General features: G+C 44.8%; 1 protein-coding gene across 1 annotated transcript in view; it reads right to left on the bottom strand.

Moving 5' to 3' along the window:
* Positions 1-20,581, bottom strand: part of ano10a (anoctamin 10a) — a 36,079-nt gene that overhangs the window by 3,721 nt on the left and 11,777 nt on the right. The window contains exon 12 of the mRNA XM_071396278.1: positions 11,476-11,592. Coding sequence (XP_071252379.1) covers positions 11,476-11,592 — 117 coding nt within the window. The remainder of the gene's footprint in view (positions 1-11,475; positions 11,593-20,581) is intronic.

The raw sequence follows: 20,581 nt of genomic DNA, 5'->3' as shown, positions 1-20,581 counted from the left end.
TCTCTCTCTAAATGACATTAAGCCTCCCGAGGAGAGGAAACCAGAGCTTTAAAACAGCATTACATCTCCAAATTACAGTGGTTCTGGAACCTCTTAACAAGACCTGGAGATCTTCACCAGATTGAGTTCTTATTTTAAAATAGAATACTTTTCTACAGCACAGGCCTTCTCCCCAGACTCTAATCTCAGCTGAGTTACATTTAATCAATTCATTCCACTGCCTCCAGCGCACCCGAGCAAATTACATTCTGGGTTCAAATGTGTTACGTGCAATTAACATTTCAATCCAACACACGGATCAATGGGAGAGTTTTTGCTGATGGAAGTGTTTTTATTCATAGTGGATTCCATAAGGGGAGAGCAGGGTTAAATACATAGACCTACGGTTCCCCACAGGGATAGAGTGTGGTGGATTGTACTCAACACCCAGCCCAGGCGAATCTACTGCAGCTACTTGTTCTGGAAAACCAAACGGACAGTCACATTAATAGTGTGTCATGGTCTGTAAATGCAGTCTGTATTTATGCTGTTGTTTGCACTTGCCGGAACATTCTGAGGTTGTCCTTCTGACAGACTTGTTTGCACTTGTCGTTGTAGTCGCCATAACTACAGTGCAACGAAAAACACACAGACAGATACATACACACTCGCGCCACAGAGGACATTCATCTCATTTGTAACAACAGCAGTAACAGAAATCAATCTCCTCTTGCTCAGAGACTTGTTCAATGGCTGCCAGGATCCTGCCGGGAGCCATACTAAGTCCTCTCTGAGGGAAGCCCATGGCAATAAATGATGCCTTCACAGCTCACACCACTTATCAGAGGAGAAGGAGAGAGAGTAGGGAGGAGAGGGGCCAGCAGCGAGGTAGAGAGAGAGAGAGAGAGAGAGAGAGAGAGAGAGGAGGGTCCGGCAGCGAGGTAGAGAGAGGAGGGAGGAGAGGGGCAGACAGTGAGGTAGAGAGAGGAGGGATGGGAAGTCCACGGTCACGTAACAAAGCTCCAGCAACCTGTACTGTACAGACCCCTCCCTCCTTCAGCCAGCCCCTCTCCCTGTAGTATACACGGGTAAGTCAACTAATGCCCTGGTTTTCCAGCATGTTGAGCTAATTGCCTAGGCATGTTAGTATTGATCATGTAGGAGGAAGGCTGAAGCAGAGGGCTTTATAAAGCATCCCCATCAGATTGACAGGGAGGGCCTCTCTCTCACACTGCACTGCTCAGGTTGTGGCCTATTTACTAGGATATACCTCCCTCCCACTGCAGTCAAGTTCACTCACTGCACTGTAGAAACAGATGCGACGCATATCCATATTCACTACTGCTCACACAGCTCGTAAGCCCCATTTCCATCCCATCTTTTATTCCTCTGCACTGGGCCCCAACTTCCCTGGACTATCAGAAGCTGCAGTAACAAGCCTCTCTCCTGATGATGAACGTCCCTGGACTATCAGGCTGCAGTAACAAGCCTCTCTCCTGATGATGAACGTCCCTGGACTATCAGGCTGCAGTAACAAGCCTCTCTCCCGATGATGAACGTCCCTGGACTATCAGGCTGCAGTAACAAGCCTCTCTCCTGATGATGAACGTCCCTGGACTATCAGGCTGCAGTAACAAGCCTCTCTCCTGATGATGAACGTCCCTGGACTATCAGGCTGCAGTAACAAGCCTCTCTCCTGATGATGAACGTCCCTGGACTATCAGAAGCTGCAGTAACAAGCCTCTCTCCTGATGATGAACGTCCCTGGACTATCAGGCTGCAGTAACAAGCCTCTCTCCTGATGATGAACGTCCCTGGACTATCAGGCTGCAGTAACAAGCCTCTCTCCTGATGATGAACGTCCCTGGACTATCAGGCTGCAGTAACAAGCCTCTCTCCTGATGATGAACGTCCCTGGACTATCAGGCTGCAGTAACAAGCCTCTCTCCTGATGATGAACGTCCCTGGACTATCAGGCTGCAGTAACAAGCCTCTCTCCTGATGATGAACGTCCCTGGACTATCAGGCTGCAGTAACAAGCCTCTCTCCTGATGATGAACGTCCCTGGACTATCAGGCTGCAGTAACAAGCCTCTCTCCTGATGATGAACGTCCCTGGACTATCAGGCTGCAGTAACAAGCCTCTCTCCTGATGATGAACTTCCCTGGACTATCAGGCTGCAGTAACAAGCCTCTCTCCTGATGATGAACGTCCCTGGACTATCAGGCTGCAGTAACAAGCCTCTCTCCTGATGATGAACTTCCCTGGAGTATCAGACTGCAGTAACAAGCCTCTCTCCTGATGATGAACTTCAAGTCAATCCCACAGAGAGAGAAGTGTAGTTGGACTGCAGCTAGCAGCTTCTCTCTGAGCTGGCCTGTCTCTCTGCGTGTCTGAGGTTCTCGATGACTCAGCCATCATCCCACATCACCCCTCCTGTGTCTGTGACATCATGCCTGGCCAGGCTCACACCAGACAGACAGAAATGCAAGCAGGCTCAGGAACACAAGAACACACACACACACTCACCACTGGACTCCTCACACTCAAAATACACAAACAAGGTGCTCTGCCCTGGACTACACCTGGACTAAGGGTAATCTGGCCTGGACTAAGCCTGGACTAAGGGTCTTCTGTACAGTATCTGTCTCTGTAGCCTTCTGTCTCTATAGTACAGTATCTGTCTCTCTATAGTACAGTGTCTGTCTCTCTATAGTACAGTGCCTTGCAAAAGTATTCATCCCTCTTGGTGTTTTTCCTATTTTGTTGCATTACAACCTGTAATTTAAATTGATTTTTATTTGAATTTCATGTAATGGACATACACAAAATAGTCCAAATTTGTGGAGTGAAAAAAATTACTTGATTCAAAAAATGTTAAAAAATAAAAAACGGAAAAGTGGAGCGTGCATATGTATTTACCCCCTTTGCTATGAAGCCCCTAAATAAGATCTGGTGTAACCAGATCTTTGATTTCACAGAAGTGATTTCACAGTTTGATTTCACAGAAGTGTGATTGACTTGGAGTTACATTATGTTATTTAAGGTTCCTTTATTTTTTGAGCAGTGTGTGTATATATATATATATATATATATATATATATATATATATATACATATATATATCATATATGATCTGGTGCAACCAATTACCTTCAGAAGTCACATAACTAGTTAAATAAAGTCCATCTGTGTGCAATCTAAGTGTCACATGATCTCAGTATATATATATATATACACTGAGATCATGTGACACTTAGATTGCACACAGATGGACTTTATTTAACTAGTTATGTGACTTCTGAAGGTAATTGGTTACACCAGATCTTATATATATATATATATATATATACACACACACTGCTCAAAAAAATAAAGGGAACACTTAAACAACACAATGTAACTCCAAGTCAATCACACTTCTGTGAAATCAAACTGTCCACTTAGGAAGCAACACTGATTGACAATAAATTTCACATGCTGTTGTGCAAATGGAATAGACAAAAGGTGGAAATTATAGGCAATTAGCAAGACACCCCCAATAAAGGAGTGGTTCTGCAGGTGGTGACCACAGACCACTTCTCAGTTCCTATGCTTCCTGGCTGATGTTTTGGTCACTTTTGAATGCTGGCGGTGCTTTCACTCTAGTGGTAGCATGAGACGGAGTCTACAACCCACACAAGTGGCTCAGGTAGTGCAGCTCATCCAGGATGGCACATCAATGCGAGCTGTGGCAAGAAGGTTTGCTGTGTCTGTCAGCGTAGTGTCCAGAGCATGGAGGCGCTACCAGGAGACAGGCCAGTACATCAGGAGACGTGGAGGCCTGCTGGAGGTCATTTTGCAGGGCAGTGCTCCTCCTTGCACAAAGGCGGAGGTAGCGGTCCTGCTGCTGGGTTGTTGCCCTCCTACGGCCTCCTCCACGTCTCCTGATGTACTGGCCTGTCTCCTGGTAGCGCCTCCATGCTCTGGACACTACGCTGACAGACACAGCAAACCTTCTTGCCACAGCTCGCATTGATGTGCCATCCTGGATGAGCTGCACTACCTGAGCCACTTGTGTGGTAGAGATACTCTTAATGATCGGCTATGAAAAGACAACTGACATTTACTCCTGAGGTGCTGACTTGCTGCACCCTCGACAACTACTGTGATTCTTATTATTTGACCATGCTGGTCATTTATGAACATTTGAACATCTTGGCCATGTTCTGTTATAATCTCCACCCGGCACAGCCAGAAGAGGACTGGCTACCCCTCATAGCCTGGTTCCTCTCTAAGTTTCTTCCTAGGTTTTGGCCTTTCTAGGGAGTTTTTCCTAGCCACCGTGCTTCTACACCTGCATTGCTTGCTGTTTGAGGCTGGGTTTCTGTACAGCACTTTGAGATATCAGCTGATGTAAGAAGGCCTATATAAATACATTTGATTTGATACACACACACACACACCTGTTCTGAAAGGCCCCAGAGTCTGCAACAACAGTAAGCGGAATCATGAAGACCAAGGAGCTCTCCAAACAGGTCAGGGACAAAGTTGTGAAGAAGTACAGATCAGGGTTGGGTTATAAAAAATATCCGAAACTTTGAACACCCCACGGAGCACCATTAAATCCATTATTTAAAAAATTGAAAGAATATGGCACCACAACAAACCTGCCAAGAGAGGGCCGCCCACCAAAACTCACAGACCAGGCAAGGAGGGGAAAAAAGGTGGGATGTCTGTTTTAATTGTCTTGTCCTGTCCCTTGTATATATCGTTTTTCTTAGTATATATAGTTTTTCTTAGTATATATTTTTAATCTCATTATCCATCTACGGACTGAACATACTCTCTTGCAACCCGCCTCACCCAATGTCGTATGGATCTGTTATTTTTACACTTTTGAACCAGAACCCCCTTCAGAAGCTAGCCAGCTAACTAGCTACTAGTCTGCAGGGCCTGGGTTAGTCAGTTAGCCACTGCTAGCGGTCATCACCATTAACTCGGACTGCCAGCCTCGGCCCAGGCAACTCCTGCCAGCCTGCACAGCGCGATATCTACCCAGAGCATATCGGACTGCTTTTCTCTACCACGTCTCCGGATTCCTACCGCAAGCTCTGAACCTTTACTCCGGATCATCGCAGCTAGCTAGCCGAGTGCCTACTCCAGTCTAACGTCTCTGTCCCGAAGCAAGCACCAGTTAGCCTGGAGGTAGCCTCGAACTAGGCCCATCTCCCGGCTAGCCGAAGAAATCCATCAGATAATTCCTGGGCTTCAATACCTCTTCTGCCAATTGGCCTGGACCCTTTGCTGCCGACAGAGCCCCGCCAATCCATCACGACTGTTCTGCCGACGTAACCGTCCGAGGGGTTTCAACAGGCTCTCCCATTGCGACGTCCCCCTGGGGCCCATCTGGTAGCCTGCTGCTAGCCCCGGCCTGCTAGCTGTCTGAATCACCGTGCCTCTAGCTCGCCTAGCTACTCACTGGACCCTATGATCACTCGGCTACACATGCCTCTCCCTAATGTAAATATGCCTTGTCCATTGCCGTTTTGGTTAGTCATTTTTGTCTTAATTTACTGTAGAGCCTCCAGCCCTGCTCAATATGCCTTAGCTAGCCCTTATGTTCCACCCCCCACACATACAGTGACCGCACCTGGCTTAAATGGTGCCTCTAGAGACAAAACCTCTCTCATCGTCATTCAATGATTTAACAAGCGCATTCATGGAAAAAAGCACTGTCGTTGCACCAATGTGTACCTAACCATAAACATCAATGCCTTTCTTAAAATCAATACACAAGTATTTATTTTTAAACCTGCATATTTAGTTAATATTGCCTGCTAACATGAATTTCTTTTAACTAGGGAAATTGTGTCACTTCTCTTGCGTAACGGTTCCGTATTTCACTAAAAGAATAAACGTTTTGTTTTCGAAATGATAGTTTCCGGATTTTAACATATGAATGACCTAAGGCTCGTATTTCTGTGTGTTATTATATTATAATTAAGTATATGATTTGATAGAGCAGTCTGACTGAGCGATGGTAGGCAGCAGCACGCTCGTAAGCATTCATTCAAACAGCACTTTCCTGCATTTGCCATCAGCTCTTCGCTGTGCTTCAAGCATTGCGCTGTTTATGACTTCAAGCCTATCAACTCCCGAGATTAGGCTGGCAATACTGTGCCTATAAGAACATCCAATAGTCAAAGGTATATGAAATACATATGGTAGAGAGAAATAGTCCTATAATTCCTATTATAACTACAACCTAAAACTTCTTACCTGGGAATATTGAAGACTCATGTTAAAAGGAACCACCAGCTTTCATATGTTCTCAGCAAGAAACTTAAACGTTAGATTTTTTACATGGCAAATATTGCACTTTTACTTTCTTCTCCAACACTTTGTTTTTGCATTATTTAAACCAAATTGAACATGTTTCATTATTTATTTGAGACTAAATTGATTTTATTTATGTATTATATTAAGTTAAAATAAGTGTTCATCAGTATTGTTGTAATTGTCATTATTACAAATATAAAAAAATAATAATAATTGTAAAAAAATGTTTAAAAAAATATATATATATATATATATATATATTTTTTTTTTACTGACGATTAATCGGTATCGGCTTTTTTTGGTCCTCCAAAAATCGGTGTTGAAAAATCATTTTCGGTCGACCTCTACTCTGTATAGTACAGCATCCGTCGATCCTCTGTATAGTACAGCATCTGTCTCTGTGGCCTTCTCTCTAGTGGGTCACTGTCACCTCTGGCAGTGGTGGCTAGTGCTGGTGGACAGCCAGCGACTAAGGTGTTGATAGGGGGTTTCCACCAGTGAGGCACCTGCTCTGATCACTACTACATTCCTCCTGTGCCAAAGGAAGGAAGGGTTTTTCCCCAGGACATTGGCTGCTCCCTTCAGTGATACATACACTTAGCTAGTTGTACAGTATGTATCTATCTCTTTGGCTTCCCTCCCCTTGCTGAAGCAGTGGAAAATGCTGGATTTTAGCCGATGCACCTGCTCTGATCAGTTCCTCCTGTGCCAGAGGAAGGAAAGGGTTTCCCCCAGGCCACAAAGCCCATTGGCTGGCAAGACAGCTTATTCGCCTCTGCCTGCTGAAGCGGTGGAAAACATTGGATTGACTAGGCCAGATGCAGACAGACACAGCAGTTTAAGTGGCAACACAGGAAGATGGCCGTCCCTCTGTCCTCCTCTCACAACTGACCCTGGACAGAACTCCAGTGGAATAAAGGCTCTCTTTCCGTCAGCTCTAGTCCTAATAAAACTCCAGTGGAATAAAGGCTCTCTTTCCGTCAGCTCTAGTCCTAATAAAACTCCAGTGGAATAAAGGCTCTCTTTCCGTCAGCTCTAGTCCTAATAAAACTCCAGTGGAATAAAGGCTCTCTTTCCGTCAGCTCTAGTCCTAATAAAACTCCAGTGGAATAAAGGCTCTCTTTCCGTCAGCTCTAGTCCTAATAAAACTCCAGTGGAATAAAGGCTCTCTTTCCGTCAGCTCTAGTCCTAATAAAACTCCAGTGGAATAAAGGCTCTCTTTCCGTCAGCTCTAGTCCTAATAAAACTCCAGTGGAATAAAGGCTCTCTTTCCGTCAGCTCTAGTCCTAATAAAACTCCAGTGGAATAAAGGCTCTCTTTCCGTCAGCTCTAGTCCTAATAAAACTCCAGTGGAATAAAGGCTCTCTTTCCGTCAGCTCTAGTCCTAATAAAACTCCAGTGGAATAAAGGCTCTTTCCGTCAGCTCTAGTCCTAATAAAACTCCAGTGGAATAAAGGCTCTCTTTCCGTCAGCTCTAGTCCTAATAAAACTCCAGTGGAATAAAGGCTCTCTTTCCGTCAGCTCTAGTCCTAATAAAACTCCAGTGGAATAAAGGCTCTCTTTCCGTCAGCTCTAGTCCTAATAAAACTCCAGTGGAATAAAGGCTCTCTTTCCGTCAGCTCTAGTCCTAATAAAACTCCAGTGGAATAAAGGCTCTCTTTCCGTCAGCTCTAGTCCTAATAAAACTCCAGTGGAATAAAGGCTCTCTTTCCGTCAGCTCTAGTCCTAATAAAACTCCAGTGGAATAAAGGCTTTCTTTCCGTCAGCTCCAGTCATAATAAAACTCCAGTGGAATAAAGGCTCTCTTTCCATCAGCTCTAGTCCTAATAAACTCCAGTGGAATAAAGGCTCTCTTTCCGTCAGCTCTAGTCCTAATAAAACTCCAGTGGAATAAAGGCTCTCTTCCGTCAGCTCTAGTCCTAATAAAACTCCAGTGGAATAAAGGCTCTCTTTCCGTCAGCTCTAGTCCTAATACAACTCCAGTGGAATAAAGGCTTTCTTTCCATCATCAGTAGAGACTGCAGTACAAGGTGATGCATGATGACATATCCAGTGGAAGGCTGTGGCTCTGACTGACTACCTGACATGATACAACACCTTGGGGTTGACTGAAAGGTCCATCAGCTCCTGTCACTCAAAGACTCAATGCCTGCCCTGGCCGGCCGCCCGACTGCCCCGTCTGGCCGGCCGACTGCCCACCCGCCCTGTCTGGACGGCCGACTGCCCGCCCGCCCGCCCTGTCTGGCCGGCCGACTGGCCGCCCGCCCGCCCTGTCTGGCCGGCCGACTGCCCGCCCGCCCGCCCGCCCTGTCTGGCCGGCCGACTGCCCGCCCGCCCGCCCTCTCTGGCCGGCCGACTGGCCGCCCGCCCGCCCTGTCTGGCCGGCCGACTGCCCGCCCGCCCGCCCTGTCTGGCCGGCCGACTGGCCGCCCGCCCGCCCTGTCTGGCCGGCCGACTGCCCCGCCGCCCGCCCTGTCTGGCCGGCCGACTGCCCCGCCGCCCTGTCTGGCCAGCCGACTGCCCGCCCGCCCGCCCTGTCTGGCCGGCCGACTGCCCGCCCGCCCGCCCTGTCTGGCCGGCCGACTGGCCGCCCTGTCTGGCCGGCCGACTGCCCGCCCTCTCTGGCCGGCCGACTGCCCGCCCGCCCTGTCTGGCTGGCCGACTGCCCGCCCGCCCCGCCGCCCTGTCTGGCCGGCCGACTGCCCCGCCGCCCTGTCTGGCCAGCCGACTGCCCACCCGCCCTGTCTGGCCGGCCAACTGCCTGCCCACCCGCCCTGTCTGGCCGGCTTCCTGCCTGAATGCCCGCCCGCCCTGTCTGCCCGCCCGCCTGCCTGGCTGGCCAACTGCCCGCCCGCCCTGTCTGGCTGGCCGCCTGCCGACTGCCTGCCCGACCGACTTGCTGACTCACTGCCTACCTGGCTGGCTGGGATCATTAGTGATATAGAGAAAAGGCCAAAGGTGGAGTGAATTAATTTAATCAAAAGTGTTTAACCTGGTGATGCAAACTTGAGAATATCTGTAATGATTACGAATCAAGATAGACAGCCACAAGATAATATTAATTGGATTTTGATGGATGGGGAGAAGGACAGTGTTAGAGGGAGATTAAAATGAATGAATTATGAGGAAGAGTTATTAAAGCCAAACGGCAAGACGTTCAATAGCCATGGTAGCAGGGGCATTACTCATGTGCCTGGGACTGGGTTGAAAACAGTCAGTTAAACAAGGCAGTAACCAAGTACCATCACAACACAAACCTCACCACAAGACCAACTTGGGCAATACACGTAGACATTATTAAGTAGCTTATCCATCTCTATTCACAGGATTAATATCAGGCATTAGGTATTATAGGTGAAGCTTTCAATTCAAACCATAACCAGACAAACTCACAACCTGCATAGCAGAGTTCAGTCAGACGACCCAAAGCAACTTACCTCTCATGAGCCTGGCTCTGCACAAACAAACCAAGAAATCCTGTTCAAATCTGCTTAAATTCAACATTCAGCTGGACAAGAACAAGAAGCATCAGAAATACCACCAATCAATGTGATGTATTTCGTGGCCCCGCCCTTCTTTCTGCATGCCTAGAGAAATGATAGCTAGCTAAGACATGCTAGCTAATTGCTGAAGCACTCAGCCTTAATCCAGTAAATGACTGCAGTGCCAAGCTGAGGCAAGCTACTGCTCAACAGCATACTCTTTTCAATACCATTAACCTAACTCCTGTAATTTATCTTTACCGAAGTGCTCTGGGAGATGTATTGAGGGACTGAATACATTACATGAATCTGTTATGGAGAGAGATATGGGCCTGCATGATGGTGTTATGGAGAGAGATATGGGTCTGCATGATGGTGTTATGGAGAGAGATATGGGTCTGCATGATGGTGTTATGGAGAGAGATATGGGTCTGCATGATGGTGTTATGGAGAGAGATATGGGTCTGCATGATGGTGCTATGGAGAGAGATATGGGTCTGCATGATGGTGTTATGGAGAGAGATATGGGTCATCATTCATGTGTTATGGGGAGAGATATGGGTCTGCATGATGGTGTTATGGAGAGAGATATGGGTCTGCATGATGGTGTTATGGAGAGAGATATGGGTCTGCATGATGGTGTTATGGAGAGAGATATGGGTCTGCATGATGGTGTTATGGAGAGAGATATGGGTCTGCATGATGGTGTTATGGAGAGAGATATGGGTCTGCATGATGGTGTTATGGAGAGAGATATGGGTCTGCATGATGGTGTTATGGAGAGATATGGGTCTGCATGATGGTGTTATGGAGAGAGATATGGGTCTGCATGATGGTGTTATGGAGAGAGAAATGGGTCTGCATGATGGTGTTATGGAGAGAGATATGGGTCTGCATGATGGTGTTATGGAGAGAGATATGGGTCTGCATGATGGTGTTATGGAGAGAGATATGGGTCATCATTCATGTGTTATGGGGAGAGATATGGGTCTGCATGATGGTGTTATGGAGAGAGATATGGGTCTGCATGATGGTGTTATGGAGAGAGATATGGGTCTGCATTATGGTGTTATGGAGAGAGTTATGGGTCAGCATTCTACTAAATAATCTGTTGTTTTGTCCTTAATTATACACGGTATGTAAGCCGTTTATAGACAGGTTCTTTCTGGTGCTGGGAAAGCAGATGATTGTGTCCTCTGTATCTGTGTGTGTGTGTGACCTACTTCTGAGCTACGTGCAAGGTGATAAACATCTGCCAAAATAGCAGAGCCTCATTAAAACATTACAATATTGCACACGCACACACAGTTTGTTAGTTAGCTGCAGCGTGAACAACCTTCTACATGGATCATTAAACCATCAGACCTAGATGATAAACCTGATGGGTGTCTCAGAGAGACAGTCATGTCAGCCGTACACCTCATATACCCAGCTTATCCACACCGAAGTCTGTGGCTTTTCTTCATCTAGGGTTTCTTTATACATTTTATTCAACTTGAAGTCCCTTCATGTTATTTTTGGGAACTTCAGTTTTTTGGTTTAACACACCCCAAAAGTTGAGTTTAAGGTTGAGTGATGGTACCTGCTTTTTTTCACCTTGATAGACTAAAGTTAGGTCAAACCACTCTGTATGTCATGCTAGCGTTATTCAACACCATACAGTTGAGGGGTTCAGTCAGTCAGTCAAACTTACCCTTTTCTTCAGAGCCTCCAGGGACTCAAACTCCAGACGTGACAGTTTGATCTGGATGTGTTTGGGGACGTCTGGGATCACAAAGGTCAGGATGAACTTGGAGGCCAAGAGGAAGTGCTGCAACAACAACAGCAGACAGAGGAACAACAGGGAAGTATGGGGAGACTTTAGGACATGTGGCAGGAAAAGTAGACATGTATTATGATGTTATATTGTACTGAGATAAACTATATTTCTCTATTATCCTAGAATTCAGAAACATATATAGTTGATATAATGAATAGTTTTACACTGATTGAACAGATGCAACGTGATACGCTGCTCAAGTGAAACGTCACAACGCAATCTAAACTGCTCTGGAGACAAACAAACACACCATCACCGACCGGTGTCCAATCCATGACATTACAAAACTAGACAATAATTGGTGTCAGGTGTGATACCCCTCTAAACAGCTGGTTAATGTTCCTATCTACCAGGCTGGCCTTCTTTCATCTGTATATGCTGTATGTAACTTGTGAATCTTGTATTGTCATTTGTAGTCTACTGTATTTAAACATGTACATGATACTGCAACAACGTTTCCCCAATGGGACAATAACGTCAGTCAAGTGAACCAGAACATTCCCTGTTCTTTCAGAACTAGCTCCATTCCTTCTCAGAGCGAGGCTAACAACAAGCAGCTGACCTGACCCACAGTCTGAAAACAGTCCTGTTGTCACATGAAACCTCCAGATCAGGTCAATGTATGAGCCAATCCATTGACTCGTGTTTTCACATGAAACCTGCGTCAGGTAAAAGTACGAACGAACCCGTACAACCATAAACACGCCAAACCATAGAATAATAATGCTGAAAGCGTTACCATTTAAGAGATCACACCTCTTAACGAAGGACCAGATAATCAAAGAATATGTCTTGAAATACTGTAAGCAAAACAGGAGACTACAGGGTGACAAACATGCATAAACATAATCACCAGGGTAAGACCCTGGTGATTATTCTGTTTGAGAGTTAAGAAGCTGAAGACCCTTCTGGGCCCTAACTCTTTAAATCAGCCCCTAAGCAGTTCACTGGAGCTCAATATTAAACTGTAATGGTAAAGACAGGCAAGAGGGCTTTGCTGAAAATACAAATCACAATCTCTCAAAAGGAAGAGAGAGGAGAGTGCTGTGAATACAGAAAGAGGCCCCCCAGTACAACACTGGCCCACCCTCCTCCCTCTGTTGAGGTGATTGGAGGAGACAGATGAACAGCAGACAAAGGGGAAGTGGGGTGAGGAGGACGACTCTTATGGCAAAGAGCACACCTGTTATCTTACCTCACCTCAGAGGGGCTGTGAAGATAAGGTGTGAGAGAGAGAGGTAGCACCCTGACCAATATCCAACACATACATCATTTTTTTCTCAATACATTTTTTACGGCCGAGAGAAGTGTACTTCGAACTGCATGACCAGAAACCAGCTTTATTACTCTGAATCGATGCCAACACACTGCTATGCAAAGCAGGTCTGTCATTGCTGGAGAATTGCCAGCTGCCACAACACGCTGTACCTCATCAGTATGTGCCAGCCAAAATTCCATCGGATTCAGCCACCACTTTCAACGCAGTAAAAGGCTTCATACATGTTAGGCCTGACAAATGTTGTTGACTGAAAACTTCCAAATACTGTTATTACAGGCTATTTTCTCCTACGGAAAGTGTTCTTCAGATAGGTGGTTTGGGCTAGAAGGATGGGTATTTTCTCCTATGGAAAGTGTTCTTCAGATAGGTGGTTTGGGCTAGAAGGATGGCTATTTTCTCCTATGGAAAGTGTTCTTCAGATAGGTGCTTTGGGCTAGAAGGATGGGTATTTTCTCCTATGGAAAGTGTTCTTCAGATAGGTGCTTTGGGCTAGAAGGATGGGTATTTTCTCCTATGGAAAGAGTTCTTCAGATAGGTGCTTTGGGCTAGAAGGATGGGGAGGTGTGTGTGGCACTCCCTCTCTCTCAGTCCTTCAGCCATACAGTACTTTATTACAGACAATTGTGTATCCCAATTGGCAACATAATACCTTTATAGTACACTACTTTTGACCAGGGCCTCTCAAGAGTAGTGCACTATGTAGGACAAAGGGGGCTATTTGGGATGCAGAAATGTGAGCTAAGTAGTAGAATTTACAGTATAGTGAATGTAAAAGGGCGAAGGGAGTCCAGTCTGTCTGGCCTCAGCGCTGACTGAGGTTGTTACACTGATTGAAATGCAACAGTAAAAACACCACAGCCTTTTAGCTGATTGGTACTTGACAATAGGAGTTTATGGGCATTTAGAGAGATAGGGTTGGCTTGGCACACGTTGGAAAACCAAAGAACACTAACATAAATGCAAATGTTAGTTGAAAGGGGTACATTTCATCTTGAGGCCCTGACTCAATATCAAACTACTTCTCTATGATGCTCTAAACATTGCATAATTGTGAATTGAGACAGTACCTGTAAGTGCTAGCTTGGCAATCTGTGGCCTTTTGTACCATAATCCCCTCTGCTCAGTATTCACCCCATGTAGCTGGGGCCAGAACTGCACTGCCTTGTTCATTTAGCAAATTAGCATTTCAATCCACCTTGATTCCAAATGATCGGGAGTCATTTTATATTATTTATTCTGTGAAGCGGCATGAACAGAATTTCTTAATCTAACTTTTCACGTCGGGGGTTTGTGAATAGATCTTATCTGAAAGGCGGCCATTGGTGGCTTGCCATAAACACTTCGACATGTTGCTGAGACATGCGTGGTTCTGCAGTAACCCTTGGGACAGCCAACTGCAGAGTGAGAATGAGCCTCATGGAGCACCGTGTATTCACACAAAGTGACAGGCCAGAGTCTGGCAGCAGACCGTGTGTTCTATAAGGATATGAGACTAACGCAGAAAGAGGTGGCACATCTCCCACATGAGAATGAATGATTACATCAAGATGATTCATACCAAGTTACTTCAGCTCGATCCAATTTCCGTTTATTGATCTCTACTGTTCCTCGATGTACCGTGAGGTCGGTGTGAGACCTGTTCCTCTGGGCCCTGGTCAAAAGTAACGCTCTATATAGGGAACATGGTGCTATTTGGGACACACCCATGGTGTTGATGGGCAAAGGAGGCAGGAAGGGTTGTGGAGAGGTCTCCAGGACTGCAGAGATTATTCAGTACAGCAGGCAGGTATCTTCAATAAGACTAGACTGGAGCCATATATAGTAGAAGAATAGCATTGAACAGGACACAAAGGGCTGTAAATAGAGTTGCCAGTCAGCAGGGGGGCACAGCTTCACAGAGCTGATGCACACTACATTAATACATAGGCTGAGTCCCAAATGGCACCCTATTCCATATATAGTGCACTACTTTTGACCCGTGACCTATGGGCCCTGGTCAAAAGTAGAGCACTAAATAGGGAATATGGTGCCATTCAGGGCACAGTATCTGAGTCAATGCACAGATATGACTAGAGCTAGCACTAGGCTGACAGTGCTCTACAGAATAGAAAAGGAGACCACAACCATGGTGACAGAATCAGACACATTCAGTTACTGGGTACAAAGGGTTCTGGACTTCAACAACACACACCAGACTACATCAAAGTGGCTTCAGAGGACAATGGCTGATTTCCCTTTGGCAAAGCAAACCGCGAGGGAGAAAGACAGACAGCGTTGTTAGGAGCCAAACAAATAAAGCCAGCTGCATTATACCAGGCAGTGTTATCATATTTCAGCATTATAAAGGACCAAGGCAAGAAAGGACGGCTAAGGAACGGTCTTTTTTGTTGTTGTCATTCAGAGGGACAATTCAGATGGGATATCGTCAGCACACTAGTGTTATGGATCTGTGACACCATCCTGCTACTCTGGCTGTTACACCAATGACACAGCAAGAGTGGCTAATAAGACCATACATAGTCTGCAGTAGAGTTGGGCTGCATACATTCACATTATGTCCCATCTTAAGAAGTCGTCTACACCTGCGTCCTTGATCGTCAGCAGGCTAAACGGCTATCTTTCACTTCACCTCTGCAGTAGCGGTGTGCCAGCCCAGCTTGTGTCCGGACAAAGGTACTTACTACTCCACCATACATCACAACTCCCCTTCCTCTCTCCTCTGTGTCAATCTTTGAGATAAATCACCAGGACAGACAGAGCAAACCGAGTGACTGACCGTCCTCTCCTCTCCCAGACATCCTCTATGTATCCCCCAGACAGGTCATTAGTATTTCATCCTGGGTTGTGAATTACAGGACAAACCTCTGTCTGAGAGTTGTCACTGGATGTTCTGTTTGTGTCCACACACAGGTTTCCGTTAGCAGGTAATAGCTGGCTTTTAGCATATTTTTTTTTTTAAAAGCCAACAAATAAAATTGGAAAGGCCAATTTTACATTTTCAGCTAAAAGTTCTGGTCTGTTGCATAAGATTAATTGCTTTTTAACGTTTTTTTCTATCATCCCACAACTGTCCCAGGGTCTGTTTGGGATATTTTGTTTCTCGACAAGCTGACCAATAGAATAGGTCCATTTTTTTTACTATGGGGGGATAGTAGATTGACATAGGCAGCGAGCCCATAAGGCTAGGGGAAGCTAAGCGTTCCCTAAGTAAATTGCAATAAATTGCCAAAATGATATTGCCTAATTAGCCTACTCTTGTCTATACAGAAATAAAATAATTCAAAATAGGCAACTAAATCATGATTTAGCCACAGAGGACCATTATAGCTTCCCCTAGTCTTGTTGTTTTAAATGTAATTGCCTACAAGTCGGAAGGAAAGGCAGCTCGCACAATTTAGGCTGTGCGCGTTGCAAATATTAAATAGATGATTGTTGAGTTGCGACTGTGAAGGAAAAGTAGAAGACCAGCAAGCCATATCGCAATATTTCTAAATTAAATTGCGGGAAAACATAGTTTGGAAAGCAAATGGCTATTGCTGTAAAGAGAAGACAATGAAAATACTCAAATCTGTCTTTTAGTTGAGCGAACAACAGTATAACAGTATAGCACTAGTAATGTCTGCAGTTTTCGGTTTGGCTATTTGTTTCAAGTGTATTAGTCTATAAATAAATCTCTTTGACAAAATTCGTCATCCCTCCCATGTCTTATTCGACTAGTAGTTGTTCTGAAATGTTTAGTGCTTGCCTACGTTTTACTCACTCTATGTTTAATATAACACACATACATTAATTTTGGTAGCCTATCCTGAGGTGAAGTTTGTTCTATAGAAAGTATTTGACTGATGTGTGCCACAGAAAGTATTTGACTATAGCCACAAAATTAAGGAAATTAGAGCGGGGGGATTTCGGACAGAAAATAGCCTTGCCGAACCCCCCCCCTCTAATTTCCTTAATGTTGTGGCTAGAGTCAAATACTTTCTGTGGCACACATCAGTCAAATACTTTCTATAGAACAAACTTCACCTCAGGATAGGCTACCAAAATTAATGTATGTGTGTTATATTAAACATAGAGTGAGTAAAACGTAGGCAAGCACTAAACATTTCAGAACTACTAGTCGAATAAGACATGGGAGAGATGACGAATTTTGGCAAAGATATTTATTTAAAAGACTAATGCACTTGAAACAAATAGCCAAACCGAAAACTGCAGATATTACTAGAGCCTCCCCCGGGATCAAACCGACATAAAAAATCTAATGACACGCAGCCTAACGTGATCAGAAATCTCAACTAGCAAGCAAGTCGCCGCAATGAAGAATTGAGTGTGTGCGCGTTCACGCGAAGGGGGGGGGGGGGGGGGGGGGTTCGGCACAACACCGGCGCCAATACACAGGCAGCTCCTGAGTGTAAACTTCCCCAAACTTGAAAATCTATCCTACCGACCTGCGTGACAGTTATGATTATTTTTATATGCACATTTTCATGGAACAGTTTCATTTCAATAATACAATTTTAGTTTCTCAAAATCATTGTCACATGGTAAAACATAGACATCTGAAGTAAAATGATAAAAATGTAAAAAGGCGAGAGTGCCAGCCTCCGCCACATGGACACACTTGATACACTGTGATCCATTTGCGGCTAAAGAAGAGCGCATTGAACTCAGAGATAGCCTATAGGCCAATATCTTCCATCATCAACTAAGTACATTACATAGGCCTGAAGCTGACAAATAAAAACAGTAGAAAATACCCTGATTAAAATGTTGGTTCTTTCAATCACATTAATCTCTACTCCGCCTGTATGCCTGTCTTGATTTAGGCTATTGCTAGTGAAGTGCAACATTATATCAAATCATCAACTGGGTCTGGCCAAAAGCTGTTGCTAGCGAACTTGCAACACTGTATCAACTAGCCTATTCCAGCCCCTTGGAGTTTCTGTGCCAGTGAACTCGAGACAGACAGCTGTTTTTTTATGACGTTTCCACTAGCTATATGGGATCATCAGATCATGATATTTTGCTTTTTCACACCAACGCTTGGTGATTATCGAGGCCGGGAGTGTTGGAAAGATTTTTCGAATTCTGAGGAACTATCTTTCGCAATGGATGTAAAAAACAAACAAACAGACTTCGTTGACAATGTGAGGCGAAGAAAACATGACTGAGGAGCTCAGCTTATTATTGAAGAACTTGAAACTCACGCCCCGCCTATGCATATACTAGTGATTTTGCTGTTGGTCAGTCGTCTTGTTGGCTGAGAAAAAGTTAAATGTGGACAGTTATTCTAACGTATTCAAAGTGCGCGGTAAGGTCGCACGTCATTGCATCCTCGACCTGCATGTTCTGTTAAAATGAATTACCATAATCTAAAATGTGATTTCTGTCATTCTGAGCACCGTGGTCAGACACCCTAATCATATTCGTCCAGTACATTTCTCAAATGTCCGTTAATTAAATGAAAATGCTGTAGGTCAAATGTCTGGCACCGCATTTTCATAACGGGAACCCTGACACACAGAGAGCTTAGGTAACATATTCTAAAAATGTGTCACTGTTTGATAGAGAAATACATTTACATATTTAAATCAAACAGCAAAGTAAAAGCCACACTAGATGCAGTGTTCAGGGATTAAGTTGGTACACATCCCAAATGTCACCCTATTCCCTACACAGTGCACTACTTTTTGACCAGAGCACTATGGGCCCTTGCCAAACCTAATGCACTAGCTATATAGGGATTAGATTGGTTGGTACAGGGAATGCCAACTGTCAGTGCCCAGGGCCTGGGGCATGGCAAACCTGCTGCTGGATTCTAATCTGATTATCTGAAAACCACCTTAAAATGGGATTGGCTCTCTGATTCCCTGCCTAAAATAACCCTCATGGAGAAAGTGACACAACAAAGACCACTGATGCATTTTTACTAGCATAAATAGTATAGGCTATATCTGGGAATGGAAGGTAAAATATAAATATTTCCTCACGATTTCTCCTTGTTCCGTGGAATGTTTATTCCATCTAATTTAAAAAAAGGTATAGATAGTCTGTGCTTTTGTCAACGGATAATGCATGAAAGGGTAGGTTAACACCTCACATAATGCATGAAAGGGTAGGTTAACACCTCACATAATGCATGAAAGGGTAGGTTAACACCTCACATAATGCATGAAAGGGTAGGTTAACACCTCACATAATGCATGAACTATAACTCTTCTATTACATCATCTGTGTAAATGTACAAACACATTCAACTTGACAATGACAACAGCATTTTAGTGTGCAAGCTTGGTGTAATAATAATCATCTTTACATGTAGGATAATCATTACATCTAGGAATGTTCCATCAATCCAATGTGATCGCTTAGACTGGGATCAGTGCATCAAAGAGGCCAAGGTTGGAGAGAATGCCTGGCCTGCCTGGCCCTGACTGCCAAGGCCAATGCATCATCAAGTGTTTCAATTACTCCTGATCCTTAGCCTTCTCTTCTCTCTCCCTCCCTTCCGACCGTCTCTGTGGCTCGGCTACCCTGTTGCCTGGTTACTGCTCTGTGAAGTATGCCATGCCGTACAGTAATTACCCAGGTATCACCTGCTCAACAATGAGCCCTGTCCCAGCCAATCACAGACAAGAGAGAGGAATAACAGCTAGCCAGGAGAGCGAGAGAGACAGCGCCGAAGGGCCCTCGTAACATTTCGCATTGACTAGACTGAGTCCATGGCCTTTAAAACACAAACTTACGCAAGATAGGCTAACTTCCATAAATGTGATATCAATGCGGAATTATATGGTAGTAAAGAAACCAAATTCCACAAGATATTTTTTTTTTCAAATGCCATATGATGCTACATATTTTGTTTTGTTTTTAATTGGGGGGAGGAGGTCAGTATTTTCCCCCACTCTCCTCCTATATGATCCGGTGGTCTGGTCCCACTGTGGCGTTGAGACACAGGCGTCTGGTCTGGTCCCAGACCCCATTCTGCCAGGGCCCTCCCTCCCCACCACATCAGACTAACAGGTTCATATTGATGGAACAACATAAGTCACTGCACTATAGTACTGTTTGCACCTCAAAGGTGAAATTAGGTATTGTACAGCAGCAGCATATCACTCTGTATCGTAGAGCGTAGAGTTCTCTGTATCGTAGAGCTGGACTGACATCCCTGACAGAAGGCATTAGAGGCCCTAATAGCCATATCCTGCTCTGCTTCTGTAACTGGATTGGTTATTTTGTCAGCATTCTAAATGGTACCCTATTTCCCTACAGTACACTACATTTTACCATGACCCATAGGGGAGTATATGGAATAGGGTGCCATTTGGGATGTAGGCTATATGTCTGCAACATTGACTGCCTCTGTAGCACTACTCATAGAATAGAATCTAGATATTCATTGAATAGAATCTAGATATTCATTGAATAGAATCTAGATATTCATAGCCTCTGCCACAGTGTATCATGTGGATCAGTGATTCATGAATATTTCTCAAATCGTTTCTAGCAGATATTTTGCGGTGATTATGTATTGACAACGTTCAATGAATACATAAACAAACAATGCATCCAGAAAAGGATCAGTGCGTGTGTACCCTGTCCCTGCATGCTGAATAGCAGGGCTGGTTCTGCTGCTCCAGTCTGTAATGGACTGAATGATCTGTCAGGGAGACGCCAACCCACAGATCTACAGGAAATGTGCTG

The sequence above is a fragment of the Salvelinus alpinus genome, chromosome 4, assembly GCF_045679555.1.
Source record: "Salvelinus alpinus chromosome 4, SLU_Salpinus.1, whole genome shotgun sequence".
NCBI classification, from domain to species: Eukaryota; Metazoa; Chordata; class Actinopteri; order Salmoniformes; family Salmonidae; genus Salvelinus; species Salvelinus alpinus.
Note: the sequence above shows the minus strand (reverse complement) of the source record. Positions and strands in the feature narration are given on the sequence as shown.